Consider the following 20396-nt stretch of genomic DNA (forward strand, 5'->3'; position numbering starts at 1 on the left):
GACATAATTGCAAAACAGCTTTATGGAAAATTAAAGACTTTAAACATGTGACCTAATTTCATCCTTAATAAGTTTATTTATCCCTAATGAGCAAGCCTGTGGTGATAATGGCAAGGAAAAACTCCCTCAGACGACATGAGGAGGAAACTTCGAGAGGAACCAGACTCAAAAGGGAACCCATCCTCATCTGAGTGAAAACAGATAGCGTGATTATAAATAACTCGCTTCTATAACTGTGTCCTATTTACAGTAGTCACAAAGTACACAATTCATTATAGTTTAACATGAAGTCTGTTTTGTTGAAATTATATCTTGTTCATTGATGGAGACTTGAGTGCAAAACTGTTCATGACAACTGCAGTCCTAAAGTTAGCATGGTAACTGTAGTCTAGAGGTCTGCGCGGGACAGAATTTTCAGTCCCACTCCCGCCCGCTCCCGCATTGTGCAGTCCTGCTCCCGCCCGCTCCCGCATTGTGCAGTCCCGCTCCCGCATTGTGCAGTCCCGCTCCCGCCTGCTCCCGCATTGTGCAGTCCCGCTCCCGCATTGTGCAGTCCCGCTCCCGCCCGCTCCTGCATTGTGCAGTCCCGCTCCCGCCCGCTCCTGCAAAGAATTATGATTTTCAGTCCCGATCCCGCCCACGCCTGCCATATTTTGTCCCGCTCCCGCCCGCAAATCCCGCATGATGCAGACGTTCGTGTTATTTCTCATGAAAGTTCTTGTCATTGGCTTGGGGAATTAAACATGCTGAGCTTAGCTGAGCTCTCCACTGACTGATCCTTCATTTATTGTAAGTTTATTGTTTAGACTCTGACATTCTGCTGGCACATTCCAAGTTGAGCGCTGCATGCGCTCATGATTGACAGCTTTCGCTTTGATTGACAGCTCTCGCTTTGCACACTCGCACTTCCACTTCCGAGTCTGTGGCGTTATGATTCCAACCGCGATTTCATTCTCCTCTCATATGAAGTGCTGCGCAACCACAACCATCTCCTCAGATTATACACTGTCTATTTCTAGCTTTAAATTGAACAATCTGTGCGATACACAGTCCTTTTTAATACTAGTTAATACTTTTTAATACTTTTTTTAAGTACTTTTTAATACTTAGGACTAATACTCTTGACTTTTTAACGGTAAATGTACCTCTTTTTAAAGCAGCACTTACTTCTGAAGCACTGTGAGCTTCACTAGAGGAGCTCTGCTCTTCTGCCATGATGGGAGATCTCAAACACGGAAGAGCGGAAAGGAATCGGAAACGTACGCGAGATTAGACCACATCCGCAAATTTAGGCATCTTAAAATGTTTTTATTAATGCCAAATAAAATATCCAGCACAAATTATATACGATAGACATAAATTAATAATTTATACATTTTATTTTAAACACGTTTTTAGTTAGCGGGACTGTAGCTTATCACCTCTCTTGCCCACGCCCGCATTGTGCACTCCCCCTCCCGCCCGCAATGAGCTTTCAAAATTTGTCCCGCGTCGCACTGCTTTGCGTCGGGTCTCGCAGGTCCCGCGGGACTCCCGTGGGAGTGCAGGGCTCTACTGTAGTCCTAAACCATCATCGCAAAACTGTAAGTGTCCAGAGCCGTCTTCTAAGTGCGACTTTCAAATGTGCTCACAGTCCTCACTGATGGACCCTTGCTTTCAATTTTATAGCAAAACGATAAAACTGGAATACTAGTCTATAAGTTGTATATCCAATTTAAAGCGAGACGGCCTTTTGATTTCATAAAATCTGTGAAATTTAGTTCTCTCTGAAATTTCATCATTGTGATATATGTTTATTTCTGCAATATCTCACAAAATATCAGGCCACTCTGTGGCTGGGAAGTTATTTAATTTAAGGGGATTAAAGCAAATAATGTGCATGAAATCGCTCGCTTCGTGCAGTCAAACAGACAGATGAAGTCCGTGTGCGCATGCGCAGATTTACCTTCTTCTTTTGGGTTTTACAGCAGCTGGCATCCACAGTGTTGCATTACTGCCATCTACAGGTTTACCTTTGAGCGTGCACTGACAGTTCCATCATTCTGTCGCTAAACGAACAGCTGATCACACCAAGGTGCTCGCTGAGCGCCGATATTTATTAGCTTGATATTTCCTGTGTTTCCTTTCCTTCGTATATAACATAACATCTTTTCTTCTCGCTTTCTTTCCATTACTGTAGTCGGTCTTTGATGTTTCATTCGCACACTCACATCCTCCATTTTTCTCTCCTGTTTCAAATTTGTATTCCACAATGCCTTGCGCGAACGGGGAAAGCCCACCATGTGATGCTTGATGTAGTATCTTGTATTGGGTCATGGTGAAGCAGGAAAAAATAGCAGAGAATTTAGGGCCATGTGGCCCTAAATTCATTAATTGTTCTGTTTTAAAAAAACCTAATAAAATTGGAAGTCTGTGATTCGAGTTCAGTAGCTTTCGGTCCACTAAACAAAAATAACTGGGTGTCAGGAAAATTCTTTTTATGACCTAAGTTTGAAAAATCTGAAAGGCCGTCTACCTTTAAAAAAATGTTAATAAGAATGTACATGGGGATGAAATGTTTCCTGGTTTCATGGTAAACCACAGTAAAATTCTTAACTGGTTTGCAGTAGTTCAAAAAAGCTCACATTAAAGTCTGTGTGGAAGAAATTCAGAGAAAATAGATGTTCTAAAATATTTGATGTAAGACTGTGAACTATACAGTCCTGAATTATTGAGCTAGATGGTTTAAAAAGTTTTTCATTATTTTTGTGTTCAGGATTTTCGTGTTTATTTTTGACTCGATAATTCTTCACGTTATATTTTCACGTTCACACTCACCCGCCATTATGGATCACTTCAGTTTTTTTTTTCAAAGTGGCGAGTTATCACTTTCATTTCTGTGAAAATGTAAAAGACTGAAATAAAATAAAATACTGTTTTTATGGGGTTTTTTTAATGTCATGTTTTTGCTCATCTAAACGCATGCTACCATTTTTCACGTTCAGCCGTGATACGCGCATGCTCCGTTTTTGTGCTGTGTTGCTAAATGCTAGTTGAAAATGGATTCATGCAAGGGTTGGTGGACTTCAAGAGAAAAGAAGTAAAAGGAAATACTGTTTTTATGTTTGTTTGTTTTTAAATCTAATGTGTGGATGGTTTTCAATTCACCCTGCCGTTTTTCAACTCAGCGTCTCTGAGTAGAGAGTACAGCTTATTATTTTATTCTTCTGTAAAATAGTCTATAGATTAATTGATAGAAAAATAGAAGAAGAAGCCTTTATTTGTCATGTATACACAAGCACAGTGAAATTCCTTCTCTGTATTTAACCCATCCGAAGCAGTGAACACACAAGTGAGCAGTGAACACACACACATACCCAGAGCAGTGGGCAGCGATGCTGCAGCGCCCGGGGAGCAGTTGGGGTTCGATGCCTCGCTCAAAAGCACTTCAGCCATGATACAGAGGGAGAAGAAAGTGCTGTTCATTCGCTCAACTCCCCTCACATTTTTCCTGCTGGTTCCAGAAAGGAAAAATAGTTGTTGGTGGCAGCCGTAATGTTATTATTTTAATGTTTATTTCAACACAATGTGCATAGTGCTGCTAATTTTATTTGTGGTTTTCAATATAAAACTTGGTAAGATGATTTCTGTTTGTGTATCAGTAATTTTTAAAAGTTTCAGCACATTTTAACAATTGTGATATTAAAGCTAGACAGCCTTTCAGATTTTTCAAGTGTCGGTCATCAAAAGAGTTTTCCCCGACACCCAGTTATTTTTGTTTAGGGGACCGAAAGCTACTGAATTTGAATCACAGACTTCCAATTTTATTTTATTTTTTAAAATAGAACCATGTCCCGGTGGTGTAGTGGTTAGCACTGTCGCCTCACAGCAAGAAGGTCCGGGTTCGAGCCCTGTGGCCGGCGAGGGCCTTTCTGTGTGGAGTTTGCATGTTCTCCCCGTGTCCGCGTGGGTTTCCTCCGGGTGCTCCGGTTTCCCCCACAGTCCAAAGACATGCAGGTTAGGTTAACTGGTGACTCTAAATTGACCGTAGGTGTGAATGTGAGTGTGAATGGTTGTCTGTGTCTATGTGTCAGCCCTGTGATGACCTGGCGACTTGTCCAGGGTGTACCCCACCTTTCGCCTGTAGTCAGCTGGGATAGGCTCCAGCTTGCCTGCGACCCTGTAGAACAGGATAAAGCGGCTACAGATAATGAGATGAATGAGATGAGATCTTTTTTTGTTCATCTTACAATCTCCAGACAATGTCTCTGCATCATAATTCCCAGAATTGTAACTCCAGCATGTGCTCACACTAAAACCTTTCTCGATTTATTGAGTAATGGAGCAATTGAGTAATTACCATTGTGCACTGCAGACCAAAATTAAGCAGAAAATGAGAGAGATTGAGGAAAACCAGAAACGTATTGAGAAACTGGAAGATTACATTGCAACCAGCAGGTATAACCATAACCTTTTATTTTTACCTCGCTTCATTTTACTTATATCTTTAACTCTCTCTCTCTTTATATATATATATATATATATATATATATATATATATATATATATATATATATATATATATATATATACCCACACACCCACACACATGGGTGCTTGAAAGTTTTATTTCTGCATGAATATGACCTAAAACATCATCAGGTTTTCACACAAGTCCTAAAAGTAGATAAAGAGAACCCAGTTAAACAAATGAGACAAAAATATTATACTTGGTCATTTATTTATTGAGGAAAATGATCCAATATTACATATCTGTGAGTGGCAAAAGTATGTGAACCTTTCCTTTCAGTATCTGGTGTGACCCCCTTGTGCAGCAATAACTGCAACTAAACGTTTGCGGTAACTGTTGATCAGTCCTGCACACCGGCTTGGAGGAATTTTAGCCCATTTCTCCGTACAGAACAGCTTCAACTCTGGGATGTTGGTGGGTTTCCTCACATGAACTGCTCGCTTCAGGTCCTTCCACAACATTTCGATTGGATTAAGGTCAGGACTTTGACTTGGCCATTCCAAAACATTAACTTTATTCTTCTTTAACCATTCTTTGGTAGAACAACTTGTGTGCTTAGGGTTGTTGTCTTGCTGCATGACCCACCTTCTCTTGAGATTCAGTTCATGGACAGATGTCCTGACATTTTCCTTTAGAATTCGCTGGTATAATTCAGAATTCATTGTTCCATCAATGATGGCAAGCCGTCCTGGCCCAGATGCAACAAAACAGGCCCAAACCATGATACTACCACCACCATGTTTCACAGATGGGATAAGGTTCTTATGCTGGAACGCAGTGTTTTCCTTTCTCCAAACATAACGCTTCTCATTTAAACCAAAAAGTTCTATTTTGGTCTCATCCATTTACAAAACATTTTTCCAATAGCCTTCTGGCTTGTCCACGTGATCTTTAGCAAACTGCAGACGAGCAGCAATGTTCTTTTTGGAGAGCAGTGGCTTTCTCCTTGCAACCCTGCCATGCACACCATTATTGTTCAGTGTTCTCCTGATGGTGGACTCATGAACATTAACATTAGCCAATGTGAGCGAGGCCTTCAGTTGCTTAGAAGTTACCCTGGGGTCCTTTTTGACCTTGATGACTATTACACACCTTGCTCTTGGAGTGATCTTTGTTGGTCGACCACTCCTGGGGAGGGTAACAATGGTCTTGAATTTCCTCCATTTGTACACAATCTGTCTGACTGTGGATTGGTGGAGTCCAAACTCTTTAGAGATGGTTTTGTAACCTTTTCCAGCCTGATGAGCATCAACAACGCTTTTTCTGAGGTCCTCAGAAATCTCCTTTGTTCGTCCCATGATACACTTCCACAAACATGTGTTGTGAAGATCAGACTTTGATAGATCCCTGTTCTTTAAATAAAACAGTGTGCCTACTCACACCTGATTGTCATCCCACTGATTGAAAACATCTGACTCTAATTTCACCTTCAAATGAACTGCTAGTCCTAGAGGTTCACATACTTTTGCCACTCACAGATATGTAATATTGGATCATTTTCCTCAATAAATAAATGACCAAGTATAATATTTTTGTCTCATTTGTTTAACTGGGTTCTCTTGATCTACTTTCAGGACTTGTGTGAAAATCTGATGATCTTTTAAGTCATATTTATGCAGAAATATAGAAAATTCTAAAGGGTTCACTAACTTTCAAGCACCACTGTATATATCCAGCCTCAGTATGATATTAATTATCGAATGCTTATTGAAGAATTTTAAAATTAATTCTTCACTGATTTTTCATAAGGCAGTCGTTAGATGAGCAGAGGAGGATGGAGGAGGAGCTAACTGAGGAAGTGGAGCTCGCCAAAAGGAGGATTGATGAGATAAACATGGAATTAAACCAGGGAAAACTCACACACATCTACAATAATAATAATAATAATAATAATAATAATGAGTTGCCTCTTCATTGTAATCCTGCTGTATCCAGGTGATGGAGCAACTTAGGGATGCGAGAATTGACAGGCAGGAAAACAGCCGTCAACAGCACAAAGCTGAGATCATGGAGAGCATCAAGAGGCTCTACCCCGGCTCTGTAGTGAGTGAACGATTTTTCATTTATTCACTATTCTTATTCTTTTAGTCTACCGGTTTTAAACCTATTTACACTACTACTACTACTACTACTACTACATCGTTGATGAATTCTTGAATCAGTAGTCGTTGATTAATTTTCTAACAGCAGCTCTGGTAGTAGTTCCACTCTAACTCAAATCATTTTTATATCAATGTGCTCGGGGCGGCATGGTGGTGTAGTGGTTAGCGCTGTCGCCTCACAGCAAGAATGTGTCAGCCCTGTGATGACCTGGCGACTTGTCCAGGGTGTACCCCGCCTTTTGCCCGTAGTCAGCTGGGATAGGCTCCAGCTTGCCTGCGACCCTGTAGAACAGGATAAAGCGGCTAGAGATAATGAGATGGGATGGGACATAATGAAGGCTACTGGGTTTTGGTGGTAAATGAAGAAGCGAATGTGACAGTCAGAGTGTCCAGAAGAACCGTGGCTGGTTCTGTAAGGTGCTCAGTAAAACCTACAGCTCATTTCCGCATAAAACTGCACTCACTGGACCTGAGACTACTGTTTTTTGTTGTTTTTTTAAAGCAAAAGGGTCGACTCGTTTCACACCAAATACTGACTTTGTTTCATTTATTATAGCTCACCGATTACTGTTTATCGTATTGTTTAAATGTTGAAGCATTTCATTTCATGATTTTTTTCAGCTGGGCGGCACGGTGGTGTAGTGGTTAGCGCTGTCGCCTCACAGCAAGAAGGTCCGGGTTCGAGCCCTGTGGCCGGCGAGGGCCTTTCTGTGCGGAGTTTGCATGTTCTCCCCGTGTCCGCGTGGGTTTCCTCCGGGTGCTCCGGTTTCCCCCACAGTCCAAAGACATGCAGGTTAGGTTAACTGGTGACTCTAAATTGACCGTAGGTGTGAATGTGAGTGTGAATGGTTGTCTGTGTCTATGTGTCAGCCCTGTGATGACCTGGCGACTTGTCCAGGGTGTACCCCGCCTTTCGCCCGTAGTCAGCTGGGATAGGCTCCAGCTTGCCTGCGACCCTGTAGAACAGGATAAAGCGGCTACAGATAATGAGATGAGATGAGATATTTTCAGCCATTTTTGGTCTACAGCATTTCTTTACATGTGCCTCAGACTGTTGCACAGGACTATAGTTCAGGTTTAGTCAGTAAACAGGATGAATACAGACAGTAAAAAGAGCTTTGTATTTGAAGTTTTTGTTCAAGATTCAAGATTTTTTTATTTGTCATATACACAATAACAGACACTGTGGTTTATTATTGGGTAATGAAATTCTTATTTTGCAACTGCCCAACCAAACTACGCTTACCAAAATAAAAAGAAATATATATATAAAATATGAAATATAAAATATAAAGTGCATATGGAATGCAAAATATAAATGTAGAGTGAAAAATGAAGATAACATTTAAAAAAAATAAAAAAAGGAGAGGCAAACAAACAATGTGCAAACATAGAGGTAGATATACTGTGCAATGTCTTGTGCAAAATTGCTAATATAATCCGTGGTTCAAAGCCTGATGGAAATATAGAGGTAGATGGTGATTATAATCCGTGGTTCAAAAGCCTGATGGCCGGGGGGTAAAAACTGTTTGTCAGTCTAGTAGTCCTTGCTTTCACACTCCTGTAGCGTCTGCCAGATGGTAGGAGCGTGAATAGTCTGTGTTGTGGGTGTGTTTGGTCCCTGATGATGCTCTGTGCCCTTTTTGTGACCCGGGTGTTGTAAATGTCCTGTAGTGGGGGGAGGACAGCTCCACAGATGAACTGTGCCATTTTAATGACACGCTGGAGAGCCTTTCTGTCCTGAGTTGTTCCTCATCTTCAATAATTCTTTGTTTTCAGGAGCAAATGAAGACAAAGAGGAAGGAAGCAGAGCTGAGGCAGATGCAATCTCAGGCCCATGGCTTACAGATGAGACTGAAATACTCTCAGAGTGACCTGGAACAGACCAAAACACGCCACCTGTCCCTCAACATGCAGGTACTCTGAAGGAAACGCATTGTTGTTCTGTAAAATGGTCTAAAAGTCTTTATTCCAATGAGTCATGGTGAGCTGACTGTCTTCGTAGGAGAAGTCAAAGCTGGAGAGTGAACTGGCAAATTTTGGACCCCGAATCAATGATATCAGGAGAATCATCCAGTCACGTGAGAGAGACATCACACAGCTGAGAGACCGCATGAACCTGGTAGGAATGATATTCAACTCAGTATGGGCTGTAATCAGAGTTTGAGTTAATATTGAAATTGCAGACGTTGGTATTCAGATGCAACTACTTGAGTGAGGCGCAGTATTAAGTCCAGTGCCACTGTCTGATAGTTTGATGTAACCACAATGTACAGTACTGAAATGTATGTTGTGGGCTGTAATTACACTCAAACAAACTGGGAATGCCATATCAGTTTGGTATTAAATACATGAGGCTCATCCTTCGCTGGTGAAGACGACCATGACTTCAGGTATCACTGGCCGGTATGGGTGCAAAGATGGCTGAAGAGACCGATCTTCGCTTTGACATGTCTGTTACAGTAGGGACAGGGAAATGAGGCTGAGGGTGAGCCGGTCTGACAGCTGGAGCTGGGTCTGCTTTTTCGCTGCTGGCGTTTGCGCTCTCGCTCCTCTGCGCGCCTTGTTTCATAGGCAAAGATGCCCGAGCGTACTAAGGAGCGCCAACTGCTTCGGATTTGAGCCTCTTCCTTCCAGGTGTCAATGTTTATATTGCAGGCTTTCAGGGAGGCTTTCAGAGTGTCTTTGAATCATTTTTTCTGGCCTCGTTAAATTTTATAAATAAATACATAAATAGGACACTAATAACTTATTAATAGTATTTAGTAATAGCATTATTACACCACTAGTTTACACACACCACGAGTGGATGCAGTGCCACTACCAATTCTTGTTTGTTGCTGTCTTTATGAGCAACTGTCCTTTTTTATATATATATATATATATATATATATATATATATATATATATATATATATATATATATATATATATCAGGGCTTTGAACCGGTTCAAGGAACGAAAACGAAACCCGGGAACTTTTTCTATTTCACATGGAACAGAAACGAAACCAGAAACTTTATTATTTTTTATGTTCCGGAACAGAAACGCTTATTAAAAATAATGGTAACCGGTTAATACCGGTTTTTATTTCGTTCCTCAAAGTTTCTGTAGCCTACAAATAGTCATTCTTCTCCTGCGCAAGTTTCTATGACCCGCTGGGGTTCACTTCCTGTGTGACGTTCGCTGATTGAATGGAGAGAGCGGGAAGGTGGACTACTAGTGAGACGTGCATTACTAAGTGTCTCTGAGCAAAGAAGAGCCTGAACGATGCAACCTCCCTATTGGCTGTTTGTAAAAATGTATCAGTTGTTGCCCTTCCCACGGGAATCATCGCGGGCTCGAGAGATGAGACCTGACGAGTTAGTTCGTTGGTAGCAGAACAAAATGTCTGGACACAAATCGGGTTTTCAGAAAAGGAAAGAAAATAAACGGAGGGTCGAAAATACAAAAAAGGAGGCAGAAAATGCAAAACGAGTTTTAAGGTAGGACAAATGGTTACTTTTCTGAGGCAGCCCGCCGTGGCTGCCTGCAGGCTTATTTATTATAGCCCATTTAGTTAAAATAGTTGATATAAAATGTTTCAGGGATTCTTGAGACAAGGGATAAAATGGGTTTTTAATTTCTAAAAATAAAATGTTGATTTTTCCAAAATATATTTATATATTATAGTTGCCCCAGATGTTGGCCTTTTAATGCTGTCAAAATACAATCTCCCAGGTTTAACATTTTTAACATTTTTGTCATGATTGCTGGACAAGCATGGAATTTTGTCAACACCATAAGACACACAGAAACCTAGAAAATATGTATTTTGAATAAAATTATTGCAGTTCTTTTGAATATTGGAGATAATTTTAATCTGTGCTGATCTATCCACATTTTCAAACTACTACGATTACTTAAAATAAATAAATTATGGAGCTATCGCTTATTATTAGTGGGGAAATATACATTTTCACATTTAGTTTTTAATCTAAAAAACAGACAATGGTATTCAGCTATATAAAAATTACAAATTCATTTAGGAAATGCAGTGTTTTTATTGAGATAATCTGAGACAATATAATAAAATCTCCTTTTAAAAACAAAAATGAAAAGAAAACTCATCTTATGGAGTTGACGAGCTGTTGACGGAGTTGACACACATCTTACGGTGTTGACGGATTAGAAGAGAACAGGGTATAACTTCATTTACCATGACCATTGAACTTCAAAAACTCATTTTTTTTGCACTCACACCCACTTTAAAAACAGTAACTGGGCAGTAGACTTTTCTAATCTCTTGAACAGTCCATCTCATCAAATATGTGGATCATGGACAAAGAACATTCAGAACATTCAGCCTTTGAATGTAAACATCTCTGAAAATCTTGAACTCATCCAATGTCATTCTAGCCTGAAGTGGACAAATGTACAATGTTGTATTTAGTGAAGAACACACACACACACACACACACACACATATATGGAAAGTAAGTCAAGTACACACGTATACATGTTTTGAGACTCTCTCTCTCTCTCTCTCTACTATATATATAGAGAGGGGGGGAGAGAGAGAGAGAGAGAGAGAGAGAGAGACTCAAAACATGTACATGTATACATGTGTGTACTTGACTTACTTTCCTTATAATAGGCAGATTGAAATCAGCATAATAATAATAATTATACCATATTCAACAAATATGATTGTTCAAATAATACAAAAGCTCTTCGTTATTTAAGCACCTTAAATGGAAAACATAATGTGTATTGTATTGTAACTTACTTATTTCTCACATAATGAACACGCACGCGCGTGCACACACAGTACATACAGACTGAATTCAGTATTACAAAAGAAATAATTATCTTCTGTGTATTTCATATTGAATGAATGTATGTTATTAAAATATAAAATAATAAAACTACAATGTCAATGTATAAAATTTAATTAAATGGGTAAATAATACATTCAAGTCCCATTTGTCAACACCATAAGTTAAGTGGTCAACTCCATAAGACAAATTTTCTTATGGAGTTGACGTCTGATGGAGTCTTACGGAGTTGACGAAATCTTCAACTTTTCATCATAACATGTGTTTTCTTTGCAGGAGCCATCTTGTTTTTCACCAGCTGCTTATGGCCTCCAAAATAAAGTTAGATTAAACTTTTATTTCTGAATAAAATCACATAAACCTTGAATTTTATCGACCACGGTGTTGACACTCTATGGTTGTGACATAGGTGGTTTTGTAAAAGAAGATAATTTAAGACAAATATGTGAAATATTAACTTACCAGAGCAGAGCCCTCATGGCATGTCCACCACACAGGGAGCAGAAAAGGGGTCCTTAGAATGTGAGTTGGCCACTATAATGCCTGATTTTTTGCGTTTTTAGAAAAATCTTATGGTGTTGACAGAAAGTCCGGACACGATTTCAATCCCGTAAAAAGTACATAAATATATTTTTTAAATGGTTGGTTCCTACGCAGGTTGAATATTCATTTAAAATACATGATCACAGTAGCAATTTTGTTTGTTTTAATGTACTTTAAACAATTATTTAAGTATTGTGAAGTCATGAAACGTGCTTTCGGACATGGGTATTTTTAGGTTCAGGCAGCACACTAGGCTATTTAAAATACAATATATGTGTAAAAAAACATTAATTAACATTTTGTAGTATATATATGTTGTTGTTTTATTGTTTAATCAAGTTATTTGACATTTTCTAAACACATTTTAATCATTACAATGAGTTTTATCTCCCGGACAGGTTTTGTCCCTCATCTCAAGAATCCCTGGTTTATAGTTATAGTTATGTGATGGTTGTCCTGATTTAGACTGGTGTTTTTTTGGGGGGGTTTGCGCGATGTTGCACCCGGGTCCAGATTAGGGCAGAACCGGCCCTGGCTACATTTCAGCTGTAGTTTGTTATGTATGTATGTACTTGCATAGATGTGTACTTCCAATATGGCGCCTAACAAAATCTCGCGGTGCGGTGACGTCATGCGGTAGCCCTCTATAGGGCCTGACTAGCCTTTGGTAACACACTAAACGAATTCTCTTTCATTTTTGGCACTTTTTCTGTTTGTGTAGATGGGAAGACATACTGAGAATCCAAATCGCCAACATTTGAAATAATAATTGTTTTGAATTATTTCTTGTCTTATTTAATGAAGGTTGTAATAGAATTAGCCTACATTTGGCTTAAGCTGGATGAGACAGAGACATAATTTTATAGCCATTTGTTAAACAGCTGACAGGGAACGTAATTAACCGTTCCGGGAACGAAATTTTTTTGTTCTAACCAGTTCGGGAACGTCTATTTAATGGTGGAACCCAAAACCGGAAACATTAAAATTCCGTTTCTGTTCGGAACGAACCAATAGGAAAAAAATTCCGGTTCAAAGCCCTGAGATATATATATATATATATATATATATATATATATATATATATAAAATATACTGTGTGTGTATATATATATATATATATATATATATATATATATATATATATATATATACACACACAGATACAGGTCTTCGTCAACTTACGACCTATGCGACTTACGACCAATCGATCGACTTTACGACTGTCTGGTTATGACTGGCAAGTGTTTCCCAGCTGAGCTAGCTGAGCGTACAACAGTTTCCGCCCCAGGCACATGTGCAGTCTCTCTTGCGCGCACTCCATCATACAGTTTCCGCCCCAGCTCCTGGTTTATGAAACGAGCAAATCCTCCCGCCAGCCCGAGTGCTGCAAAAGCTGATGATGACGTGGATGACCCACAGCCAAGCACCAGTGATGCCAGCGGTCACTAAATTTTGTATTTTGCTATGTTTTACATTTGTATTTTGGTATGTTTCAAACTAAAATGTTTTCTATTTTTCACACCTGTATTTCATATTTTTTGTTTTGCACATTTTAAATGAATTGTACTGTACGCAGTGTAGTATGCAGTGTTTGACTTCAACCAAATAATGAGCCAAGGTAATGAAATAAGAAAATGTTGATAAAATAAGACTTTAAGATGATTACAATATCATTACACATCACAATATACTTACGTTCATTTAACATAGGCCGACTTACGACCAGATCGGTTTACGACCGGTCAGTCGTAACCAAACGCAGTCATAAGTCGACAACTACCTGTATGTACATATATATATATATTAGTGCTGTCAAGCGATTAAAATATTTAATCGCGATTAATGTCGCGACTGTCATAGTTAACTCGCAATTAATCGCAATTTAATCGCACATTTTTGTCACATAAAAAACCATTGTAATTCTCTTATCAGCATAAAAAAGTGAATGGGCTTGCTTTGTACCAATGTTTTTTTTTATTGCAAAGCATAACATGTCTTGACACAACCACCGCAAAGTGAAACCTCAGCCGAGCACCGGCGCGGGGCTAGCAAGAGAACCATGAGTGAAGTGATCTACTGCTTGAGAGAGAGGTTACACAGTGACGGTAGGCTTGACATGCTTGATTATAATATAAAGTACACTATTATATTAAGTTTAAGTTGTTCGTTGCTAAATATTGCATTGAATCCGATCTTTACTGTTTCAGCTCATTAACACATTTTGTACTTTTACACTTTCTGCCTGTTGATGCGTCGCGCTGTCCAATCAGAGGTGGCCAAATTTGCATATTACAGGAAGGATTTCTGGGATAGCATTGAGTTTACAGTTCAGAGGGATCTGGCTTCTTTAGACGCTGTCTTCTTAAAACTGAATAAATATTTAAAAAGAGCCAAATGAGCCAGTCTTTTGAACGGCTCTTTTCAAAGAACGGATCACAAAGATGCGGATCCCATCAAAGAGCCATAAATCCCATCTCTACTAGCGCGCCCTGCCCGCGCTGGTTCTTTGGGGAGGGCAGAGGACTCTGGCTGTGCGGGGTGTGGCATTACAGTCTAGCTGCTATCGGTTTTCTAACCAAAGTCTCTGTTCCAAGTTCCTGGCAGTTTCAAATGCTTATGAAAAACCTACATCATGCCACAGAGCGTTAATCTCGCGATAAAAAAATTATCGCCGTTAAAATTGAGTCAAGTTAACGCGTTAATAACGCGACATTTTTGACAGCACTAATATATATATATATATATATATATATATATATATATATATATATATATATATATATGAGTTATTCCATGAAATCAATTCGTACATGAGCTGATAGCTGACGAGTCACATAGCCCCGAGTTGTCTATAATCCATGTACGATGAGATTGAGTGGAATAACCGTTTTATTCTATCCACATTCACTGGATTTTGAGAAACAGAGCATTTTTATTTTTTGCAAATTCGATAAATAAAAACTTTATACAAAACATCCGACAAAATCATTTCCACTTAGAATGTAAACAAACCGGCGAAATGACAGGAGCAATTTGTGGAAAATGCTATAATAATAATAATAATTCTTGAAAAATAATCATAAAAATGATACCACCAAATACTTTTATTTCATATTTTGTTGCTTTTTTTTTGGGGGGGGGGGTTCTTCTTCTTTAGGGTTTTTTGGCAGTTAGTAAACCAACTTAAAGGTGCATTACTGCCACTGACTGGGCTGGAGTATGGAACAGGAGATATTGTGTGTGTGTGTGTGTGGGGGGGGGGGGAAACTAGATTCTTTTAGCTATTTCTGTTTCTTTTAAATACTTGATAATTTTTGGGGGGGTTTTGTTTTCGAGTAGAGTTTTTATTTCATCCTTGGTTGGTTCAGAAACACGCTCTGCCATTTTGTTTTCCTCTACTCATGGTATTACTAACACCTTCTGCGCGCTTCGGCAGCGCATTGATACGGAGCTCAGATATCAATGCGCTGCCGAAGCGCGCAGAAGGTGTTAGTACGCCTGTCATTATAGTGCGGACTTTCCATAGCATAGAAAATCGCCACGTTTCAATTTGTGTAACTGAACTTGTTTCATATCACTGGTCATATAAACCTATGTAAACCGGAAAAACGCGGAAGAGTTTGGTCGCATCTAACTACAGCCCCAAAAAATACCGTTGGCCATACTGAGCCTAGCTACATTGCTAACAGGAGTGACAGCGCGTCGGACTGCGTCTGACTAACTGGGAGGTCGCGCAAAGCTCGGAGAGGTACGGAGCAGCTCGTCTCAATTCAGGTAAGAGCATATTTCATTATGGAAATACGGTGGACTGTTCCTTTAATGTCTGTGTGGAGTTTTGCGTATCCTTCCCATGGGTTCTCCAGTTACCTCCTGTGTCCTAAAAACATGATGGTAGATGGATTGGCTTGGCTATATTGACCCTAGGTGTGAATGTGTGTGAGCAGAGTGTATTCCTGGCTCAGCCTGGATAGGCTCCAGATGCACCATGATCCTGACCAGGATAAAGCAGTTACTGATGATGAAGATGATCTTCCTTAATTATTTGATTAAAGGATAGCTGAAGGCAAATTTTTTATTATCAAAATTCTATTTATCTCATTTTATTAAATATAGGAATGCATTTTTCCTACAGGGACACGCAGCCATCTGGGGCAGACTGCCAAGGACCATCTGGGGCAGACTGCCAAGGACATCAACAATCACATGGAGAATGTGAGCATGTTGTTAACAATGGGCAGCCACAGATATCTGCATCGCCCATCCAGATTGAGGACCTGACCAAAGACAATCATGCCAAGGCTGCATCATCCACATCTCGACCCCATGCAAGTATCACAGAGACTGTCACGGAGACAGTCACCACGGAAACAGTCATGGAGACACTCACAAAGACCTCATAGTCTCGCTCTTCTGACTTCATTGTACCATCCCCGTCTCCCCCCTGCATGGATTTCCCTAAAAGTATGCAGAGATTGCTGCCAATGGCTGCACTCTCTTTTTCCAGCCCAAATCATTCGCGACAAGCAGTGTACCCAGTTCATCGAAAATCAACCAACAGACTGAACTGTGTTCGCCCAGGACTTTCAGCTGGCTACCAATCTTTTTCACCATCTAAAAAATACATGACATCACCAATCCTTCCCCCTCCTAACCTCATGGAATATACAGAGTCTTGTATGATGTGCTGTGGGTCCCTGCACTGGGTGTAGTTGAAAACAAGCTCGGACCCGATTTGCCTATGCCATTCTCTATTCCTGTGTTGATAAGAAATAGAAAACATAGAGCATATTTAACCCAGGGGGTAAACCAGTCTAGTCTCCTTCCTGTTTCAAAACAACATCAGAGTGCCCAAGCGGATATTACTTCTAGACTTTCTGTAAAGCTAGCTCTTCTGAACGTTAGATCACTTTTAAACAAGTCATTTTTAATTAATGATCTTATTTGCAAACACAATCTTGATTTTTTACTTCTAACTGAAACTTGGCTGGATCAAGCAAATAGTGCTACCACCCTTATTGAAGCAGCTCCCCCAAATTTTAATTTTTTGAATGTTACCCGACAAGGGAAAGGTGGAGGGATCGCAAATATATTCAAAGTCTCTTTTCAATGTAAACAGTCCTCACTTGGTGATTTTACGTCCTTTGAACACTTATGTGCACTTGTTACATGCTCTCCTAACATATTATTATTAACTATTTATAGGCATCCGAGACATTCAGCCAAAGTTTTTCTGGAAGAGTTTGGTGAACTGTTGTCAGTCATTTGCTTAGAGTTTGACTGTCTTATTATATCTGGGGATTTTAACTTGCATGTAGATAATCCTGAAAACACTTATGCCGGAGAACTACTCGCACTTATTGACAACTTCAACCTAGTACAACATGTACAGGGGCCGACCCACTCTCGTGGTCATACCCTTGACCTTGTTATCGCAAAGGGTCTTACTGTTTCTACTACTGTTGTTGACCTGGCCTTATCTGATAAGCAACACTTGCCGTGGACCAAACGAACTAAATTCAGCATGGCTCAAAACCGAATAGGCTGATAAGTGTAATATTTAATTGCAGTTAATTGCCAATACGAGTCACAATATAAGGTTACTGAAACCGAAAACGTAATTGAATAACACATTAATTAAGAAATAAAGCAAGTTTAAAAATGACTTCAGTTCTCCTTTAACTTGGCATCAAGGGTTTGATCCAAAACCATCAGTTTTTAATCTTTGCTTCTCGATTTGTCCTTCAGGAAGAGCACAGACAGATGAAGATTATTGATGAGACCATGGCTCAACTGCAGGACCTCAAAAACCAGCACCTCACGAAAAAAGGAGAGGTCAATGACAAGAACCGAGAAATGGAGGATATCCGCAAGAAACTAGGGTCTGCCAACAAGTGAGCAAATATAATTACTATCGATTCCATCTAAATTTGGCAGCTTTTACCCAAAGTTTGTGTAGAGAGCAATCCAAACATAGAGCTGTTAAGGAAATTAACAAGTTTTTAAGTTCAATACAGGTTAATACAAGCTGTGTTGAAATTTATCATCTGTGATCTTTGTGGCTCACTGAGCTCTATATAAAATCTGGAGTGTTCAAAGGCTCGTCAGAGTGAAGCCATCTGGCCGCCATCTTCCCACTCACATCGTCGCAGAGCGGAACGGTCATTTAGGCTACCGGAAGCTACACAAAACTGGACAAGTTATTTATGTAGTTAGTTGGTGAGAAAAATTACAAGAAAAATGGCTGCATGTGCAGCAGTGAACTGTACAAATCGTCAAGTCAAAGTTTGTGGACGGACATTTCACCTGTGAATATTGATAATGCGTGATCACTTTTACACGTGTGCACAATGCAATTTGCGTGGACCCACTATAGCATTTTATGATGGTTTGCAAGAGCGAAAGAAAAAAACCTCCAGAAAATCTGTCTGGGCATGATTGTCTGTTTTAACTACATGGTTTTAGTTTAAATTGAGTGCAAGTATATTGATAAGTACTCTTGTTGTCATAATATTGGTCATAATTCCCAGTCAACAGCTTATTTCCCAGATGGCATCCGATATATGATTTCCTGTACAAAGAAAAACTGAAATAATCTCTGTAAAAATAACTATAGTAGAGCGGCGGCTACAATTATCGACACCTTAACGATCTTCTGGCTGTTGCAAAAGTAGAAAAGACTTTCAATATGTAAATTGTGCATGAATAATTTCTCAAATTTCCACTGGAAAAAAAATGAGTTGATTCCTGATTACTTAGTGTATCAGATCATGTGACACCATTCCACAATTAGCGACAACTTTGTCCACAGTTATCGACACCGTTCCACAATTATCGACACCCAGATGATTCTTTATTTAAAAAAAAAAAAAATTGGTATGTGATATTAAGTTAACAAAACATAGTTTTTATTTAAAATCTATTTTACATAGACTTATATTTAGTACAAAATCTTTTATATAAATATATGGATGTCGGTGTTTACGTAAATGAGGAAGTAATTCTAATGTTTATAAACAAATGAACTGATAATGTTTAACCTGCGTCAGAAAATCTTTCTGTTCCACTTTCTACCCACTTTCTAAGTATTTTCTTAGATCACATTTTGTTAATCATTCATTGTTTGTATTGATTTCTAGTTTTATAGTTATAGTTTTATAGTTTATAGTGTTTTCGTAGGACTCCACTCCTAAATCTACCCCCTGAGGAACGCAAGTACGGAAGAGGGCAGCCTGCTTGCCTGCTGCACGGGGCCAGCAACCCTTCGCAGCGGAACTACATACCCGCTATGGACCCATATAAGCATAATCAACATCACAAACATCCGCGCTGTGAATCTGGGCAGCTCAACAGCAAGCATGACGGACAACGGGTAAAGCCTCGAAGACCCCGTGGCCCCGATCAGCCCAGTTTCGCTCGCAAGAATCCTAACCAAGTTAAATTAGCCTGTTGGAACATCCGGACTATGTCCGATGAAAGCACAGCTAAACGCCAAGTTCCAGAGCGCCGTTCAGCCTTAGTGTCAATGGAGCTCGATCGTCTTAATATTGACATTGCTTGTCTTAGCGAATGCCGGATACCAGGTGAGGGTGAATTCATTGAGGGAAACTACATCTTTCTCTACTCAGGCAGGCCACCAGGACAAACCAAGCTTGAAGGAGTGGCTATTGTGATTAAAAACACCATCCGCCCTCTTGTGATCAGCTGGAATGGACTACGTTCCAGGGTGATGAGCATGAGAATTAAGCTGGACAAATTTACAGCAACAGTTGTCAGTGTATATGCTCCAACATTCAAGAGACCTCCAGAGGAAAAAGCTCTCTTCTATGATCAGCTGTCGGAAGTCCTAGCTGCAATCCCCAGACTCGACAGAGGTTTTTTGCTTGGGGATTTCAATGCCCGAGTAGGCAGGGATCAAGAAGCCTGGCCAGACGTGATCAGCCCCCATGGCCTCGGTGACATAAATGAGCAGGGAACCTTATTGCTTGAGCTTTGCACCCGTTTTGGCCTCTGCATCACCAACACGCTCTTTTCCCACGCCGATATACACAAGGGGACCTGGCAGCACCCAAGATCTAAGCGATGGCACCTTATCGATTACATCATTGTTAAACAACATTACAAAAGTGATGTTCTTGATTCAAGAGTCCGCCGCAGCGCCGACTGCTGGACGGACCACAAAATGGTATGTGTCCGTCTTAAGCTCCGTTTTCATCTATCAGGCCAGAAACAGAAAGCCACCGCACCAAAGCGCCTCGATGTCAGAAAGCTAAGTGACCCAGCTATAGCTGAACAGATGCAGGAGACCATCCATCAGAACCTGACTACGAACCCTTCTGAAAACCTCCCGCTGGAACAACGATGGGAGAACCTTCCCAACATCCTCTACAACAGTGCCAAGGACACCATTGGCTTCCAAAAGCGCAA

At 40.0% G+C, this 20396-nt stretch overlaps 1 protein-coding gene and 1 pseudogene across 1 annotated transcript in view; both read left to right on the top strand.

Annotated features, from left to right (window-relative positions):
• Positions 1 to 4295, top strand: part of LOC132895951 (structural maintenance of chromosomes protein 1A-like) — a 10033-nt gene extending 5738 nt beyond the window's left edge. The window contains exon 4 of the mRNA XM_060936687.1: positions 4266 to 4295. Within this exon, the coding sequence (XP_060792670.1) occupies positions 4266 to 4295 (30 nt within the window). The remainder of the gene's footprint in view (positions 1 to 4265) is intronic.
• Positions 4296 to 4318: 23 nt separating this feature from the next.
• LOC132895953 (structural maintenance of chromosomes protein 1A-like) overlaps positions 4319 to 20396 on the top strand; it is a 31338-nt pseudogene continuing 15260 nt past the window's right edge.

The sequence above is a fragment of the Neoarius graeffei genome, chromosome 13 (assembly GCF_027579695.1).
Source record: "Neoarius graeffei isolate fNeoGra1 chromosome 13, fNeoGra1.pri, whole genome shotgun sequence".
Lineage (NCBI taxonomy): Eukaryota > Metazoa > Chordata > Actinopteri > Siluriformes > Ariidae > Neoarius > Neoarius graeffei.